The sequence below is a fragment of the Pituophis catenifer genome, unplaced genomic scaffold (genome assembly GCF_029215685.1).
Source record: "Pituophis catenifer annectens isolate HBS135680 unplaced genomic scaffold, rPitCat1.0.hap2 SCAF_1, whole genome shotgun sequence".
NCBI classification, from domain to species: Eukaryota; Metazoa; Chordata; class Lepidosauria; order Squamata; family Colubridae; genus Pituophis; species Pituophis catenifer.
This window is the reverse complement of record NW_027256881.1, coordinates 250,960,555-250,980,368: the sequence shown is the minus strand read 5'-3', so window position 1 is coordinate 250,980,368 and position 19,814 is coordinate 250,960,555. Positions and strand designations below refer to the sequence as shown.

The window sequence follows — 19,814 nt, the reverse complement described above, 5'->3', positions numbered from 1 at the left end:
CATCCTTAAATACAATGCTTGGCAAGTGGTTAGCCAGTTGGAGGTCATTACCTGAAGATGCTCAGCTAACATCTAAATCTATGCTTGCAAGTTAGTAGTGAGGAACTAAACCAACAAAACTGACCCCATCATTATTGTATCCTCAAGAAGAGCAAGAAAAAGTAAGCAAGAACTAAGAAATGAGATTCATTATATAAAAAAAAAACATTAAGAATTAAATCCTATTAAATTCAACTAGACTTCTAATAAGTGGGTATATGATTGCACTCAATTTCATAAATTTGGGAGCCTTTGAAGTAATGAAGTCAATTCCTCTAAAAAGAAATAGCTAAAAGAGAGAACAAAGAGGGGAGGGAGGTTAAAGCCTATATCCTTTCTTTAAAAGAAGGAGAAGAGGGGGAAAAGCACATCCAGCATGTACTCTCTGTCAGCAATACTCCTTGGCTACCCTTTTTTTTTTACTACAGTATGTAGATTATTATTTTTCACTGGAAAAGCACAATAAACCAAATTATTTGACACTGTAATTTTTGGCAAGTTTTCCAGCAAAATTTCAGTCTGCCCACCACACTACTAAGATAATGTCTGTTACTTTATGTTTTTATTGATGCCATAGAAATACTATGACAACACACTTATAAAATAGAAACCTTACATATTTAGGGGATAAAAGAAGGTTTTTCCACTTGCAACATACTATTACAAATATATAAAATCAATGCCTGGATATATAAAAATGTTAAAACTGTAATGTAAAAACTGAAGTCAACATTTCTTTAAAATGGACAATATGTCTGTGCATAGTAGATTAGTAGATATATATATAATATTTCAAAGGGATACTTGTAGAATTGATTATGTTATCCATATAAATAATCAAACAGTATAACATTTACCTCAGAAGTCAAAATCCTCTTCATCATAAACACATACTTTACTGTAGAATCTAAATAGCTGTGACTGCATTTTGAAATGTTCTTCGTTTTGTATCACATTAATGGACTTATAAGAAAAAAATAGACTAATGTTAATAAGAATTTTCAGCTAGCACGAACAGTCTGTCTTGAGAGGGATGGTGTCCTCTAAATTCAGGATTTAAAGTATCTGGCAATCAGGTCCTTCCTATCCTATGATTCTATGGAAGCTTTTCTACTTCAAAGCTTTTCTTACTGCTTCTCCATTTCCCAAACATATACCACAACAAGGAACTTTTATCATTGTTATCGACATGCTGTGGAATGGAATCACAGTCATTTTAAACTTCAAATCAGAAGTTCTCAAACAGAACCATTTAGAGAGAGATGCTGCATTTTTCCAATGTCAATATTGTGTGCTGATACATGAGCAGAGCTGAAGGCCTTCAGAAATTAGATTTTAAAGATCATGCCAAACATTTTCCCAAAGTTGGAGGGCAGATAACTCTGCTAACATGAAGAAAAGATACCCCTGTTAAAACAATAAAATATCTGGCTGTACAAAAATCAACTAACTGTATCAATTAACTAATAGCTATTACGTTAAAAGTTAAATCAGAAAACATCAACATCTATACTTAACAAAGATTTTTTTTAAGGCAAACTAATCAAGAAGCCTTATTGGGAAAAACTTGTATATTTATATCCAAGAAAAAGAACTATTAAGCTTGCTGCTTTCTTATTCATTATATTCAAGCATACAACTTAGCCATGGTTTAGTACAGACAAAATTATAGCACTCTGATTCTGCTGAAAGGAGGAACTGGAAAGTCTTGCTTTCATTTTAAATAAACTGTGAATTGATGTGTTCTCCAAATTCAAAATAACAGTTCATGAATCTGGCTTGTTTTCTTTAACCTTACCCAAGGTTAACCAAAAAACCATCTCAAGAAAAAATAAGGTGAATCTGGCAGAGACGGGAATCATTTATAAATAGAAGCTAATATAATTTAGTATAATAATCAAACCAATCCACGGTACAATCTCAAAAAGATCATAGATAAGGAAAGCTGCCCTAAATGATGACTCAAAATGTACCACCCCTTCGGGACATACCATCCTATGCTGAGTTGAGATAACACTGTTCCAGTCTGAGTCTGGTTGGATTGTAGTGACTAGAGCTGGGAGCTCTTCAGAGTGAGGTTTGTTGTGCAATATGGTGTGCAGAGGCAGATGGGAAGTGACAAGTTCTTCATTGTTGTCGTCTTCCTGCTCCTGTGATGCTAAGTCCTGGGTTGTTGTTCCCTCTCCATCAGATGCAAATGGAGAGGTGGCCTGCTTGGAAGACATTCTTCTACAAAATAAGCAAAGGAAATACATAGACGCTTTTTATTAAATAGAAAGATAAGATTGTAAACTTAACAATGCATTGTGAGGCTGAGAAATATGCAAATTGTAGCCTGCTTATCACGGTGAAAAGATGACCGACTAAGAGCTTGTTGAGGCAATGTTATCACAATAAAGCATACATTTTATGGCAAATTTGTTGTTGAGAGAAGTTGAAGTCAAGTTAAGGCATGGAAATAGCTTTTTTTTCTATCCTATGTAGCACTAGATTTCCCATCTGGAACAAATTCATAATTCATAATTCATGGAGAAGCCTTTAAAGTTGGCAACATTTGGAGCTCCAACTGGCCACTTCAGGTTATGAGATTCTGCACCTCCATGGCCATTTGTGCTGATACCACACCCATTTCCTTTTGCAGGGAAGGGAGACAGGAAATTTGGAATTCAGAGATGAGATTGCTGACCTTATGTAAATCTTCATAATGTCCCAAAGGTGCCTTTTTCAAGAAGCAACTGGACTTTCTGGTTTTTCTTTGAAGATGTTTCACTTCTCATCCAAGAAGCTTCCCCAGTTCTGACTAAATGGTGGGGAAATTGAAGGATTTATCTTGTACTGACGGGTTTGTTAGGAGAACAAATATAGGAGAACAAACCCATCAAGATAAGATTCAGCAGTCCATCTTCATTTAAAAGACAAAGACCATTCTTTTAAAGACAGCAAAGTCCACATTTTGGACAGAGAGGCCCACTGGTTTGAAAGAGGGGTCAAAGTGGCCATCTATGTCAAAATTGAACAGTCCTCTCTCAACAGAGGGAGAAGAATACGACATCATCTATCTTCAGTCTACAACACAGTCCTTTCAACAATTCCAAGAACGTTCCAAATCCATTTGCACTACTCAGGTGACCCTGAAGACACAGATATACCTCCAGGTGGCCTCAACGACTCTCTAAAAGAAAGCAAATGACTAGTTGTCTTCAAGGAATATAAATCCTTCCATTCTTCACCATCCAGTCAGAGCTGAAGAAGCTTCTTGAATGAGAAGTGAAATGTCTTCAAAGGAAAAAAAAAGAAAGTCCAGTTGCCTCTTGACAGGGACAACCATGTGCTGGGTGACTGAGAATTTCCATAGGCAATCATCTTCAGAGTTTTAAAGAAGTCATGGTCCCTATCTATGCATAAATTAAAGTCTGTAGATACTTCTGCCAATCAGCATTAAATAGCACACAGAAGATCCTATCGCTTACATTGCTATTTAAGATGATTTCCTTCCTAAAGGGAAAATAATTGTAATATATGAATCAGCTAATGAATATAGTCAGACAGATGTTTGCTGCAACTGTAGTAAGCTATTCTAGCCAATTTTTTGAATGCTTACTTTCATTGCTGGTACTTTTCTTCAAGGGTCTGAAAATCACTTTTTAAAAAAGTTCTATCCATCAGAATATCAACAGTGGTTTCCAGCTCCTGGAAGAAGAGAGACAGCAATTCCAACAGGTTTCCAAATTTGATCAAGACAACTACAAAAATTCTTGCCATTGGTTTTATGCTGATTTTGGAAAAATAAAATATTTGTGAGTTTTGCCCCTCAAATGATGGCTCAATCATCAAAGTAACCTCTGTTCATTAAAACTCTTTTTTTCCTAGGGAAAAATATTTCCCAACCTGCCCCCAATCCAGAGGGTAGGGCCATTATAGTGTGATTATAGTCTGTTAACAAAGTTCTGGAATATTAATGCAGAAAAGTGACATAATGCTATGTGTATCTTACTGAATAATGTATAGCTTGAGTGGTGTTTCAGAGTTAAACAGGGTATCAATTTTTTACTATTATATATTTCAAACAAGAGGCATAACATTTGAAATACAATTAAATAAAAAGAAATATTAAAAATATCTCTATAATATCTGTTAATATCTCCACTAAATATATTTAACTTTTTGGTCTTAATCTTTAAACCTTTTCCACTGGAATAGAATCAATATAATGCTAATAAAATATAAATTATTACAGTAAAAATTGAAATGTTGTAGAGATTCTAAATTTTCTAAAATCTCAAGATATATCATTTTTGCTAAAACTGTTTCAACAACTCTAGAATGAGGTCTCCACCTTAATTACTCTTTAATAATAATTGATTTCATACAATTTCCTTTAAAATGCGCAAATCAGTTAACAAGGGAAACCACATGAGCATTTTCCAAATTAGCAAATCATTAACTCAGTAGTACTGTTTCTATAGACAAATAATTACTGATTAAGGAGCCTGGAAATCTGAGAGTAATAGTTAAATTTACAAATCTGACACATGCTTTCATGAATATTACAGTGAAAGAAATATCAAGTGTAAAAAATAATAATAATTAAGTTAATTCCAATTTAAACAGTAGGTTTTAATGTAGCAGACCAACTTTCACATAGGATTTAACAGCTACTATTAAATTTCTCACTGTTAATGAGAAGACTCAGATTTAGTATCCTACATGAAAAAATAATAATGAACCATCTAATATTATTTATTTTTAAATGAAAGCATTATATATTTCCTGAATAAGTTTGCAATATATAACTATATCAATGTAGAGCAAAAGAAAAAAATCCCTTATAAATAATTATAATGATGTTTAGTCTGACATCTCTGCCATGAGAATTAGTTACATAGAAGTATCATTTAAGATGCTACATTAAAAGTGACTTGCAATATAAACAACTAAGAAGCTGATTCCTGAATATTACGTACATTTCAAAACCAAAAAACAACTGTTGTCAAAGAAGAGCATGGTCTAATTGTAATATAGGTATTGCACACAAATAAGTCATAACAAATATTTAGAATCAGGGTGCAAGAAGAAATACTTTATTTCAAAGACAATAAGCAGACTATACCCATGCCTTATTCTGCACACTGAAATTGTGAATATATTGTCAGAGATTTAATACAAAGGTGCCTTTAAAATAGTTCTTTGGAAGATGATTCTATTCACTTGAGTCTTTGCAGACATCTTCCAATTACAAACAGGACTGACGTCTTCCAGAAGGAATACATTTTGGCTGCATTTTTCAGTTTAAATTAATCATGACACAAACCCAGAAATGAAAATGTCTCATAAGAATAATTCCAACTACAAACTACACCAATGAATAACAGTGCACAAACCTAATTATATGCAACTGTGCAGCTGCAAAAATAGGTTAAATCTGTCTAAAGCACTGAGATGATTTTTAAAGGCTGGTTTGTTAGGCAGTGTTTTCTTAAGAAAGGCCGGGCCCTCAGTCCTAATCAGCCAATAAATTATTTCCTGCAATTATATTAAATAGAAAATTATCTTCAAATTGGGAATGTTAATTGAAAATCAAAATTCAGAGTGAAGTTTAGAAATTACATGCTGAATATAATTAGCCTGGAAAGACTTCACCTGTTTCATAAACAGGCTTCGGGTAATTCCTCAAGTGACCATTCTGGGGGAAAGGGGGGGGAACGCTATTCTCTCAAAACAACCAATACAGCAGATAGAGCCATCATCCATCCATCTTTCTTTCCTTCCTTCTGCCATTTTTTAATTTGTTCATAAACAGAATACCCAATGTTGGTATCACCGGAGAAGTGTTAAAGACAACATAAATATGCTTTATAGGCTGTGAAATTTGCTTTAACAAGAAAAAAAATAATTTTATTGCAGCTGAGCTTGCTATTACCCAGGTATGTTTACAGAATAGAAGTACTGTACATTCATACCTTCTCTATTTAAAAACTTCAGAGGAAAGAAGCACTAGATCCTGAACTATTTTAGTTTCTTTATTCATAACCTTCAACCTCAATTCAAAACTTTTTGCTCCAACCAGCAAAAACTGCCCCATTTTATGAAAATGAGAATCAGGTTATTTGAAGGACCATCTTCTCCCAATCACATCTACTTGACCTATCAGAACAGAGAGGCAAGCAATGCTATGGATCCTCTTTCCTTGGGAAGTACATCTAGTTAGACTAAGAAGAAGGGCCTTCTCCATGCTACTTCCTTCCTGTGGAACATCATCCCCACAAAAATAAGATAGGCACCTACTCTTTTGCAGGGCCCTTAAGACCTGGTTTTGCTAATGGGCCTGGTGAACCCAGAGTGGGATAAAGGCCATCAAGTGGCTTGTTTGATCAATTGTTTTTACCAGGGAGATGGGATGTTATCACTTTTTGTTTTTTTATATGAAATTTGTATCTTTGTAAGCCACCCAGAGTCACTGAGAATGAGCTCGGGGGCCATATAAATTTTCTTAAATAAATAAATAGATAAAATAAAAGTAATTTAATTGCAGTTCAGAGGTGGATTCAGAATATAAATTCTGGGATGAATAGACAAGCAGTTATCTTTCCACTCCCATTTCCATGCCTTGTCACAAAAGTTACCCAAAAAGTAGTTACTTTAGCATTTTACTAAAAGCAAAAGTCTAGTTTTCATTTGTTCTGTTTTAACTTTCTTTTTCACTTTTAAAGCAGATAAAATTAACCTTTCCCTATGAAAGGGAGGATACAAAACAATAGAACAGACAGTCCTCAACTTCAAACCACAATTGGGATCAGAATTTCGTTACTAAGCAAGGTGCTTGTTCAATGAGTCGCGCTGATTTTATAACCTTTTTTCACATGGTTATTAAGTGAATCGCTACAGTTGTTAAGTGAATCAAGCAGTCGTTAAACAGATCCAGGTTGCTACCTTGCCTTTCTTGTCAAAAGTTGGCTAGAAAAGTTGCAAATGGCAACCTTCATAGCCAGAGGCTGCAACTGTTATGAATGCATGCTGGTTGCCAAGAGCTCAAGTTTTGATCATGTGACCATGAGATGCTACAATGGTTCTAAGTAAGAGAACTGGTTGCAAGTCACTTTTTTCAGTGCTGTTGTAATTTCAAATGGTTGCTAAATAAATGGTTGTAAATCAAGGACTATTTGTAGTTATGGCTGCCATAAATAATAATCTAATATTGCTGTTACTCCTTATCCTTATTTTAACAGAAAAACTAAATAAACATGTTATGCAGCTATACTTGCGATGTAACTGCATTTTCTGAAATTTAAAATAGTTTTATTTATTTAGTTCCCCTTTTTTATTTTTATGTATACCTCAAGGCAGCTAACATACCTAATATTCTTCCTATTTTTCCCACAACAACCACCCTGTGAAGTGGGTTGGGCTGAGAATGAGTGTCTGGCCCAAACTCACCCAGATAGCTTTCATGCCTAAGGCGAATTCATGGTCTCCTTTTAAGATTTCATTATCTTCATTACTAATCTTTAAAGATAGTTATTTATACAACATAGAATAACAAGATTGGAAGGGATTTTGGAGGTATTCTCATCCAACCTCTGTTATACATTACAGACGAATGGTTGTTCAATCTCTTCTTAGTGATGGAGCACCCATAACTTCTGGAGGGAAGCCATTCAACTGTTCTCACTATCAGGAAATTTCTCCTGATAGTGATACCTTAGTATCACTTAGTTCCAGGTTGGAGATACCTTACTTGAGGTAAGGTTTAAAAAAAAACAAAAACCTCCAATTGACACTACTCCTCTAGCTACACTCTCAGCAGAAACTTCCTCCTTCTTCATGTCTCAAAGGTGCTTTTTCAAAAGGCAACTGGATTATTATTTTTGAGGAAGAAGACTTTTTGTTTCTCATCCAAGAAGCGTCATCAGTTAGAACTGATGACACTTCTTGGATGAGAAGCAAACATCTTCTTCCTCAAAAACACAGTCCAGTTGCCTTTTGGAAAAGCATCTTTGAGACAGCTATGACCAGAATGACTGAAAATCTCTACAAACACTCCTCCATATTTAATAAAACACAGAAACAGAACTTAGACACTAAGAAGAGATACACAATACTCTATAGATAAGATTCATGCTATTTGATTAGCAAAGTGCAGCCACAAAAGCACAATCCTAAATACACTCACTTGGAACTAAGTCCTACTGAGTGCAGTGGGGTTTACCTCCAGTGTGTATGTTGGAGGGCAGCCTGCACTGCAATTACAAAAGAGGGCTGGCCTCAGAGGAATGGGATTATGTAATAATTATGTCTTGTGCCATATTGAAAATCACACCCTAGCTTGTTTATTCCCGAAATATATGTATTTCCTTTGCCATTTGATGGCTGCAGTGTATAAAGTAATAAAACACTACAGAAAAGATTTACAGAAATTCCAGTTTTAAGTATGATTAGAAAAGGACTACAATTCGTAGAACATGCTAAAAAGCATGAATACACTTTAATAATTGACATGTTCCCATGGGATTTCATGGCATTCTAAGAAGTGTTTCAATTTTATTTCTTTTTTTATCCAATCACTCATCTTCTAAGATTACTTTGACTTTATGCTACTGCTTGGTTTACCTACTAATGCTTTGTGCGTAACAAATTTATAATGACAGCCAGATCACTACTTTCCAGAAGTTTTGTTTTTGTTTGTTCAAAAAAAAAAAGGAAAAAAAATCTCTGCCACTTATAACCCCTGAAAACAGAGATTTATAATGGAAGTGCTGACACAACCTAACTAAGGCGGTCTAAATGGTACTGCTATAATGCACAAAATCAAGTTCTATTATTCTAAATTCTTCTCACTTGTGGGGTTTTCTTTCTTTAGTGTGCTCCCAGACATACTGCTGAAGCATGAAAAATTTAAATGCAATCAAATCGATCCAATTCCACTTTCTTTGAACAAGTGTCTATAGTGGTACAGTCATAAAAGGAGAAGCATCCAATTTGTTTGATATCCCTTTTTTAAAAAAAAAATCATTTCATCATATTGCATAGCACACATATGAGGAAATCATGGTGACTGCATTAAGTAGCTTTTGAACAGTACACATTCAAGGATATAGAAGAAAGATTCAAAGATATAAAGATGCTACAGTACTACAGTATATAAATATATGCCATGGTATTTTTAACGTTCCCATCATGATCACATCAAAGGTAATTTTGAGTTTGTGAATCTATTGTCACTAAACAAAATTTCCATGTAAATATTTAGATATTCCCAAAATTAATCAATACAAGTTTGTTACATGTAGACTATTTCTGATAAAAGCTGCTGACCCAAACTTCTGCAAAGTAGTCTGCATGTTGATCCTTTTGCGAAAAGCATGTGCTGATAGAAAGTTTTTACCTAAAACTTGTGATTTCAAGGCATAGAATTCCTAGACATCTGACACTATTTCAAGAAAAAGTCATTTAGTCACTCAGATCCATTTATCCTGTTAGAGTTAAACAGACAGATTTAGTTTTAAATAAAATAAAGCAAAATTCACAATGCAAGTAATAAATGCATAACAATACATTTCTGTAAACACCTGTTGCTTCTTTTGAAACTGGACTACTCTGCAGTATACAGATGCAACATCTTTTAGGTTCAGAACTGGGATTTTAAAGGTGCAGTCTACTATTTCCCCCACCAAAGGCTGAAAGCTACAATAATTCAACTCATTTCTATAAATTCAAGGAAGCAGGCTAATACACAATGATAACCTGTGCATATTTTTTGCCATACAATATAACTTGGAGAGTTGCTCAACATTTCATATTTCTTCACTTGTAATTCAGTTTGCTCTCCCTTCTGGTTATCTTGTTCCAGCTCAGATTTCAAGTTTTAATTTTTTTCATTATTGCTCCTCATTTACATTCTAACCAAGAACTTTAGTCTTCTTTCAATTCATAGGATTCCCTCTTGAAAAAACAGAATTTGAATTCTGATATTACTATCAACCACTTTTTCTTCTAAGACATTTTACAATATTTTGCAAGTGTCATTTTATGTTGAGGGTGCAATCTTGTACACATCTATCCCATTAATGGGGCTTGCCCACAAATGAAACAAACAAAATGTTAAAAAGTTATGATATTTATGTAGTTACTTACCAAGCACATCTAAATTATATTAAAGTAACCAAAATATCTTTACAATCCCCAAGGCATGTCACAACTTTTGAGCACCTCTAATGTTTGGAAATTGAAAGTTGAAAAATTTGACATGCCCTAACAGGTATTGTGAATTGTATTGCAGCATAAATTTATTAAATGTAGTAAACACAACTTGTGGCATATGTAAATTTTAAAGCACCAATCTTGAATCTAAATCTGACTTCAGCCTCCATCATGCTACACTTCACCATGCAGATAAAATTCTTGCTCGTTTTGCTTCCCTTTCTCTTATAATAAAAGGACCAAAAAGAAAGCGAAACTGCCATAAAAGAGTTTCTTTTAAAACCCATCTCTATTCTTCACTGTGCTGTTTTGCTACTTGCCTCACAAAAGGTAGATTATGATATCCACCATTCAAAAATGTGTTTTGAGCACCTGCAGACTGAATGATAACAGTAGTCTACACTTTTGCTCTATGTGATAGATTTAGGCTAAAGGTATTACCAATGGGTGTAGCTTCATTTCTTTCAATGAAAAAGGACTCATTTTTCTTCAAAAACAGCTCCACAAACAGTCATAGAAATGATTTACTACACCTGCACCATAGAAGAATACCAATTTCCAGAAAACATGACTTAATTAGAATGGGGGAAATGGAACCTTAATCTCAGTGCCAGATTATTTGGAATCATTTCCCTGCCAAAGATATTCTGTAGCCATAATTCAGACACATAATTAATTGCTGAAGTAGTGGTGTAATCCATCTGATATTTAGGAACAAACAGTTACTTCCTAAAATTATAATGTATAATATCCAATTACAAGGGACATGCATAACAGGAATGAGACAGTACAGGAGTAATCAACAGTGAGATTTGCATTGTGACACAATTCCTGAATGGAAAAACTACAGTACGAATGTGTTGTGCAGCTGTTTGTACAATGCCCACTGGCATCTCAATATCGAACTGTGTTTCTTAAAAACAAAACAAAATTACACGATAAAATGCTTATATATATATATTCACTGAGGTCTATAAGAATTAGACATTGTAAAAAGAGCTACCAATAACCATTAATTAGAAGCTCCATTTTAATTTTTCTGGACAAAAGATACATAAAAAACATGAGAAAATAATAGAGCAATATTATACATATTCCAGAATTCAGATCCTAACTCCTAATTATATGTTTTAGTAATGTATTTGAGGTTTTACCTCTCCATCATCCAGTCTATCTTATAGATTTAAAATAAAAAAAATAAAATTTGCTGCCTCTAATAGCAGCAAAACACAGTAGAAGCAGGCAAAGATGAGAAACTTCAAACTAACTCCTCAGCTAAATCAACACACACATACTATGTATTTAAATAATTAAAATGATATAATTAAAACAAATGTGGGGCAAACTATTCCATATTAGTATCTGGCAGGAATTACTTAATAAATATTACACAACATCAACTTTTAAATAATCTCTTGAATCTGTATCAAAATAACATATACAGTTCAATCATTCACATACTGAGCCATGGTGAAGTGATTAGAATGCAGCATTGAAGGCTAACTGCTGAATGCCAGCAGTTCGATACTAACTGGCTCATGGTTGACTCAGTCTTCCATCCTTTTGAGGATTAGGACCAAGGTTGTTGGGGGTAATATGCTACCTCTGTAAACCGGTTAGAAAGAACTGTAGAGCATGGTGAAGTGGTATATACCGTATTTTTCATAGTATAAGACGCAAATTTTTCCCACAAAAAAGAGGGTGAAAATCTGGGTGCGTCTTATACTCCGAATATAGCCCCACCTAGCTTCTCAAACGGAGGGTTCAGAGGCTGAAAAAAGCATCAGAAATGAAGCTTCAGAAAAGAAGCCCCAAACAGAGCTTCAGAGGCTCTGTTTCAGAGGCTTTGAAACTGTTCTGAAGCTGTTTCAGAGGCTTTTAGAGGCAGGAAAAAATTTTTCTGAAACAGAGTTTCAGAAGTTTCAGAGACAGGGAAAAAAGCAAAAAAAAAAAAAAAAAAAAAAAAAGCAAGGCACAGAGCTCACAACCAAGGAACCTGTTGCTAAAATTCACCTCTGGGAACAGCTGATTGGGAGTGTTCTGGGAGGCAGATCCACCTGCCAATCAGCCTTTTTCTTATTTTCCTCCCCAAAAACTAACGTGCGTCTTATACTCCTGTGCGTCTTATACTCCGAAAAATACAGTATGTCTAAGTGCTAGTGTTAAATATATTCACTTTTATGTTTCAGTGAAATCGTGCATGCTCAGCCAGAGACTGAGGAGACAGTTCCTAGATAGGCAATACATACCTGGGGCTAAAATGGGTATGAGACACAGAAGTTCACTAATGTTTTGAATGAAAGCTCCTGTAATCATAGGAGTGATCACAATGACTGTCGGCAGAATTCCTAAAATTCATACAGCAAAAGGGTAAATGAAGGGTAATTGGATTGTATAGTGAAATGGTAAAATCATCTGGCCCAGACAATTCCATTGCTTGCTTATATAAGCAATATCCTCCCAACCACTATTGAATTGGTGTGATGCTACAGAAGATTCCCAATCTTTATAACAATTGGGGATGAAGATTAAGGATTATAACATTAATAAGACCGTGGGGAGGAAAATAGAATGGCATTTTGATAATGAAAAATATCCAGTGAATTTGGAGATCAATTGTATGTCTAGTAAGAAGTGGGGGCTGGGGAGGCAGGAAGCATGTGCAATATGGAAGCCTACCTGGGCAGAGAGCCTGAAAACAGAAGATCTGGGAGAATCAGACCATTATGGATAAAAAGAGGTGATGGAGTCAATCTTTGCTAACTTCCTAATGCAAATCTTGGTAGTCTACTATATTGCTGATCCAAGCTCAAAAGACACGATAGGCTCAATTCGAGGACTGCTTTCACAACTAAGCTGCCTTGCTATTTTTATTAAGAGATAATGTGTTCCTCTCTTATTGCTATCAGTAGCACTCATAAAAAGTGTCAGTGCTGGGTCAAGGCATTTTCTTGTCTCAAATGGAAACCAAATGGCGCTCACAATCTTTGCTAATGTTGACTCTTTGCAAAGTATTTCTGCACCATTCAGACACTGCTTTGGAGGCCTTTATGTACTTTTTCTCCATTGCCCTAGCTAAAGAAGGCCATTTACTGAGTTATAAGGCAGAGCCACTCCCAAGCATCAAATAGGGAGGAAATTTTTTTGGTTAATAGCAACTGACAAAGGAAGCAGACTAAAACACGTACATATAAATATGTGCATATATTCTCTCTCTCTCTATCTGTCTCTGTCTCCTCTCTCTCTCTGTTCTGCCCCAGCTCCGGATTTCCGAGGATATTGACACACATCAACAGTCCTTATCAAATTTATTAAGTAGCAAGAATAAACCAAAGTCCGGCAAAGGTTGGCAACCAGCCCAGAAAGCAAGATATGATAAGACTTTTCCAAAAGTGATCTGATGATAATTACAAGTTGTTTCCAGCAAGAAACTTATTAACGGCATGTGACTTAAATAGGCTAAGGGAGTGGCCAATTATCCTCAAGCCTTACTCTTGAGGAGACCTCCTCCTCCTGAGTAGCCACTCCGCCTTTTGGCAGCCCTGCGTGTTCGAGCATTGAGGAGAGGCTCCTCTACTTCGCTATCTTCACTTGAAGGAGCCTCTGGAGGTTCTGAAGGCCCTGGCTGAATCTCTGCCTCTGGCACCACATCCTCTTCAGCTTCGTTGTTCAATGCGAGCGCCGGCTGTGCCGGCTGCTGGCACAACACCACACCAGCCTCCTCCTCGTTGGGATCAGCCACAATCCACGCAGGCCGCTGGCGGGCCACAACCCCCCCCCCCCTCTCTCTCTCTCTCTCTCTCTCTCTCTGTGTGTGTGTGTGTGTGTGTGTGTGTGTGTGTGTGTGTGTGTGCAATGAAGACAATGGGAAAATTCAGAGACCAGAATGTAAAGCACAATGTATTGTAGACCAAAAATTCCAAGAGCAACTAAGATCTCTTGAACATTAATCTCTACAGTTTATATCAAGCCGATAATATCACTGTTGCTTTATTTATATAGCTTAAGCTTGTTCTTCGGACTGCAGCTCATATGTTTTGGAATGCTTTGACTCATGAATTGTTTCTGCTGATAATGTTACATCGTGTAAACTACCTCTGTTTAACATTAGCTTCTCTGTGATGCCTGCCATGAAAGTTGTATGATACTGCCATGTGTTCTCTGTGTATCTGATTTCTCATCTCATAACAAGAAAAAAAAAGAAAAGAAAATTGCAGTCTTGGGCAAGAATTTTCATAAATAGACACAATAGGATTGACAGAAGAGACAGATTTATCCATAGATTTTGCTTCTATGTGTTGCTTTGGCCCAATTAATAAAACATAAAGTAAAAAATAAACATAACCAATTATCAATAAAGAGAGAGGTCACAGTCAAACATTTTACAGCAATTATGTTCATTACAAATTATTAGTTGTCTCTGTTGTTCTACAAAACTGATTTGGGGGATCCAAAGATCTTTGGATAATTACATTTTAGTAGTGTAACTCTTCAAAAAAAGAATTATTTTTTTTAACAGAACATAAAAGGATCTTATAATGATGTGAAGCTATGAAAGGCATTTGAAATTCATCTTTGTTCTAAACTGGTAAACATGACAATCGCTCATATGTTGTCTCTGATTCTGGGACTAGCAGAAAACATATTACATTATACAAAGATTCCTCCTAAGTGATCAAAACAATGTGGTGTAGCAGCTCTGTTTTCCTAACAAAGCAATTTTCTTATGCAGAAACTTGTTACTGATTTCCAAACCTGAACTTTACATTTCAGCAAAACATTTTCTTGAAGATAAGTGAATAAAGTATCAATTTCAAGTTCACCTATATAATCATTTCATAGTAAACCACCAAATTAGTACCTTGCTTTAGAATGAAACAATAGTTGCTGCAATCTAGCTGTAGGTTATTGGTTTAATTTAAATCCTATCGTGCCAGTCTAAAACATTTCTAGTGGGCACAATATTTCTGATTCAGCAAAGGTTACACAAGCATCGAACACAGTTAAGTATAGGTGCCAAACCACATTGCCAGGAGCTCTCAGTACTGCGAGGTAGTGTTACCTGACACCTTGCTGAATATGAAATTACTTGTTTCTGCAACTAATGACAATCAAATTGTCACCTTCCATTGTAATAATACAGAACTGGTGATCAACAAAGTGCAAACATAATTACCGCAAAGCAACAAAGAAAAAAAATGTCTCAAGAATAAATAAATAAATCAGTCTGGCTACTGATTTAAAAGGGGAGGGGGCTGCCTTGTACTAAGGGTGCTGGAGTTGAATTGCCATAGCTGAAGCAGTACTAGTTCTGGAAATAATGGTGCTCTTGTAATATACAGACAATAAACTTCTGCTCTATGTCTGTCCTGTTTATTAAGTATTATTATCATTGAATAATTACTTACTAGTGAATAATTATTGAATAGATACATCCCATAGTTAATGCCATAGAAAACAATTGCCTTTGCAGTAGTTCCACTCACGCTGGAAGAAAAAGGTAGAAAGGCTCTCTTTATTGATTTGTTGTTCTTCCCCTACAGTTGCCATGGGTCCTGAAATGCTTCTCGGGAAGACGACATGGGGACCTCTGGACAGCAAGGAGGAAAGCCCAGAGGAAAGACAAATTAGAAAAGCTGCTTTCTCCTATGAGCAGCTTCCAACAAATCCCCGTGTCTTTGGAAATGGCCAATCTATAAGTGGTGATGAATTATAGCTGTTGACAGACTATGACATAGAATCAGGCTGATCCTTGCCTGCTCTTTGACTCAGTACAACTTCCACAACCATGCAAGACTGCAGAAAGCCAAGGCAACACGATCTCATCCTTCAGAACTTATTTCCATATCTTGTTCCAACACCTCTCAGCAACATTCAATATTCCAAATGGGGATTAGACTGAATGATGCGGTAACCATTCTCTTTGGTGATCTGATCCTTTCCTGTTAGCAGTTTGCCCACCTTCCCTTCTCAGTGCTAAATATATCAAGCAGAAATACATAAAGTTCTCAGTAATTAATATTGTTCTCCTCTGCTAAAGCAGATTTGAGTAAGGCTGCTAGATATCAACTTTTAAGGCCTATACCATATGCTGTAAATCATAAAGATGATATTCAGAACATAGAGCATAGAATAATAAAGTTGGAAAGAACCTTGGAGGTCTTCTAGTCCAACCCTCTGCTTGAGCAGGAGACCCTATATCATTTCAGACAATTGGTTGTCCAATCTCTTTTTGAAAGCCTTCAATGTCAGGGCACCCACAACCTGTGAAGGCAAGCTATTCCATTGGTTGATTGCTCATCTCCATTAGGAAATTTCTCCATAGTTCTAGGTTGCTTCTCTCCTTCATTAGTTTCCAACCACTGTTTCTTGTCTAGCCTTTTGGTGCTTTGGAAAATAGTTTTGACTCCCTTGTCTTTGTAGAAGCCCCTCAAATATTGGAACAGTGCTATCATGTCACCCCTAGTCCTTCCTTTAATTAGATTTGACATACCCAATGCCTGTAATTGTTCTTCATATGTTTTAACCTCCAACCCCCTTAATCATTTTTGTCGCTCTTCTCTGCACTCTTTCCAGAGTCTCAAAATCATTTATACATTGTAGTGACCAGAACTAGATTCCAAGTGTGGTTTACAACCTGTGGACTTCAACTCCCAGAATTCCTGAGACAGCCAAGCTGGCTCAGGAATTCTGGGAGTTGAAGTCCACAGGTTGTAAAAGAGCCACATTTGCCCACCCCTGGGCTAACCAATTGCACCATATACTATTTTTATTAAACTGCACTTTAAGAAAAATACCTTAACTATTAGGATCTCTATGAAATCTGTAAATAGCATACCACACATTATACAACAAAAATTGCAGGAAAAATGATTCACTAATTCAATGAAAAAGTGCTCATCCTTATTAATGCACATTTGTGAATCTCACTCTCTTGACTATATAAAAGGCAAGAGAATCCAAGAGAACAAAAATTAGACTTTAATGTACAGTTTTCATCAATGAAACGTATGCTACATAATTTTTCAATATACAGATGTAATGCTTATTCGTTTAATTTTCCATTAATTCAAATTAACAAGCTCTGCATGCTAGTATTTAATCTTAGTTCTTTCTTATTTAAAAAAAACTGAAACATTTCTTCTTCGTGCCTGATGTGGTATATAAGAGCTGAGAATAAAATTACTCTCTATTGTGGTTTTCATTTCTGACCTGATTTTTCCTATGTCTTAAGGATACAACATGTGATCTGTATTTGAAAGAACTTTAGCTTCCTCAATGCTGTCAGTTTTTCACTTTGTGCTCTCTGTTGTAATATTTTTTCCACTTATGTTTATTGGTAATAATTTATTACAGGAAAATAACACTACATAAAATGTTCATTGTTGATTACTTTGGTGGTCAAATTCTTATGATTTATAAACCATCCATCCTTGTGCAAAAGATGTCTGCAATGAAGAAGAATGGAACTTTGCTGCCTTCTGTTGAAACATGGGATGCTCACAGATACAAAGGACTTTTAGCATAATCATTTAAGGTGTTGTGTATCTATTCTGTCTGCCTTTCTTTACTGGAAGTTTGTATTGAAAGAAAAAGAGAGCAAAAAAAAAAAAGGAAAAAAACTCCCATAAGATTCAACTGAAGAGAATCAATTGAACAGAACAGTTCAACCTACAAGTATTTTCTTCACCTATATTTTTATTGCTGCATGTCTATGTACAGCAGTTAATAGAGCAACTTATCTTAAACTGGTACCTTGAAATAAGTTAAATCAAATAGCAAAGTAGTTGTCCTGAAAATCAATTTCTAATCTGTTATTGATCTTCCCCTTGCAATGTTTATTTAGCAGCACTGAAAAAACATATTAGATCAGTCTATCCATCTATTTATTTGAATGCATTAGCCACTCACTTCTAATGGACCTCATGTTAAGATTTTCTAGAATCTTTGAAAAGATCCAAGACATGTACATAAGAGTTCCATTGCAGAGAAGGCAGTATGAAGGAAGGCTGAACACTGAAAAATGCTGAATTAAGATAAGATAAGAGACTTCTGACCAGATGCCACTGAAGATGAATATAAAGCAAGTTATGGAATTGTATTGATCTACAGAATTGAGAAGCCTCCAACCTTGACTCTCTTGAACCAAAGTCATGACAGAAGCAGGGATATATAAAGCATCATATAGTTATTAAACATAAGGCATCTGGATAGTGATTATTTTTCATCTTGCGTATTCAAACTCAAAAATTCCTTGTCTCCTAGGCGAATCTAATCAAGTGATAAAGTTGAAGTGGTCAGATCCATATTATTAAAATTTTAAAATATTAAAATGCTACATTCCTGAGTAAAATAGTGTTGTTTTATACAGGCTTTAAATAAAATGTATTATGATTTATTTACTTGCTATTATTTCATACATTTTTGTAACCTGCTCTAGAATTGAAAAAGATAAATAATCATGTCAAACTATATGTACTGTATCACTGACTCCTAAATGCATATGCAGTTCTTTAGAATATATTTGGTAGATCTAATTTGAATAAAGAAGCCACATAGAGAAAAGTTCTTAATGGATATTCTCTGAACAGAAGAGACAGGAGCGTCTCTCCATCATAAGATACGTTAAATATGTTACTTCTTAGGCACAAAAGCTGAGTTATTTTAGTAGACAAAATTGGAAATTACTATGAACAAATATAAGTCATAAGCTCAATTTCCATGAATCAGTGGGTATGGGAGTGGGTATAGATGGGTATAGATCAGTGGTGAAATCCTCTGCGGTTTGCCACTGGTTCGCTGCCCGTGTATGCACGGTGCATACTAAATGCAAGCTGCGTGTGTGCAAATGCACAGTGTACGCCAAATGCATGCTGGATGCTCATGTGCAGTGTGCAACAAATGCATGCTGCGTGCACACATGCACAGTGCGCGCCAAACGCACGCTTTGCACGGAAAAAGGACACTTAACAAGGTAAGTAGAATAGTGAGGGGGGAACAGCTGTGCCGCGCTACTTAGATTCGCTAGAAAACAGGATTTCCTGCTTTCTAGCGAATATAAATCATGCAGCACAGCTGATCATCAGAAATACCGGTTCGGACCAACCGGTAGCTTTTTTTTTACTACCGGTTCACTGAACCGGTAGCTTTTATCACTACCAGTTCGTCCGAACCGGTACGAACCGGTAGGATTTCACCACTGGTATAGATGTATAGACACACACACACACACACACACATTCATATTCCAGCATGAATACTCCATACTCTATATATACTTTCCAAATTTTTCAAATTCTGCCATTTTTGGAAAGTGGGCATAACCCCTTTTTTTCATGTCAAGATGCACCGAATGAAATGTATTCACTAATTCTTATTCATATTAAGAGTTCTGATCATATTGGGAAAATAATAACTGATCTGCAGAAAGATTTTGTCAGCAGGAAACATGGATGCTTAAGATTTGCGTCTATTTCTCTTGGACACCATATATACTTCCCAAGGAGGGCCTGATTCTGGTGTAGTAGCCTATCAGTACAGAGCTTTTCACCTCTAATACAAGTGTGGCAGTTCAAATC

At 35.6% G+C, this 19,814-nt stretch overlaps 1 protein-coding gene across 13 annotated transcripts in view; it reads right to left on the bottom strand.

Annotated features, from left to right (window-relative positions):
* The window catches only part of SOX6 (SRY-box transcription factor 6), a 498,819-nt gene that overhangs the window by 291,697 nt on the left and 187,308 nt on the right, over positions 1-19,814 (bottom strand). For 12 of the 13 annotated variants that reach the window (XM_070933721.1, XM_070933755.1, XM_070933739.1 and 9 more), the window contains one exon: positions 2,031-2,268. The exons of the other annotated variant lie outside the window; for it this stretch is intronic. In XM_070933721.1, coding sequence (XP_070789822.1) covers positions 2,031-2,264 — 234 coding nt within the window. In that variant the 5' untranslated portion in view covers positions 2,265-2,268. The remainder of the gene's footprint in view (positions 1-2,030; positions 2,269-19,814) is intronic. 13 annotated transcript variants of the gene reach the window in all.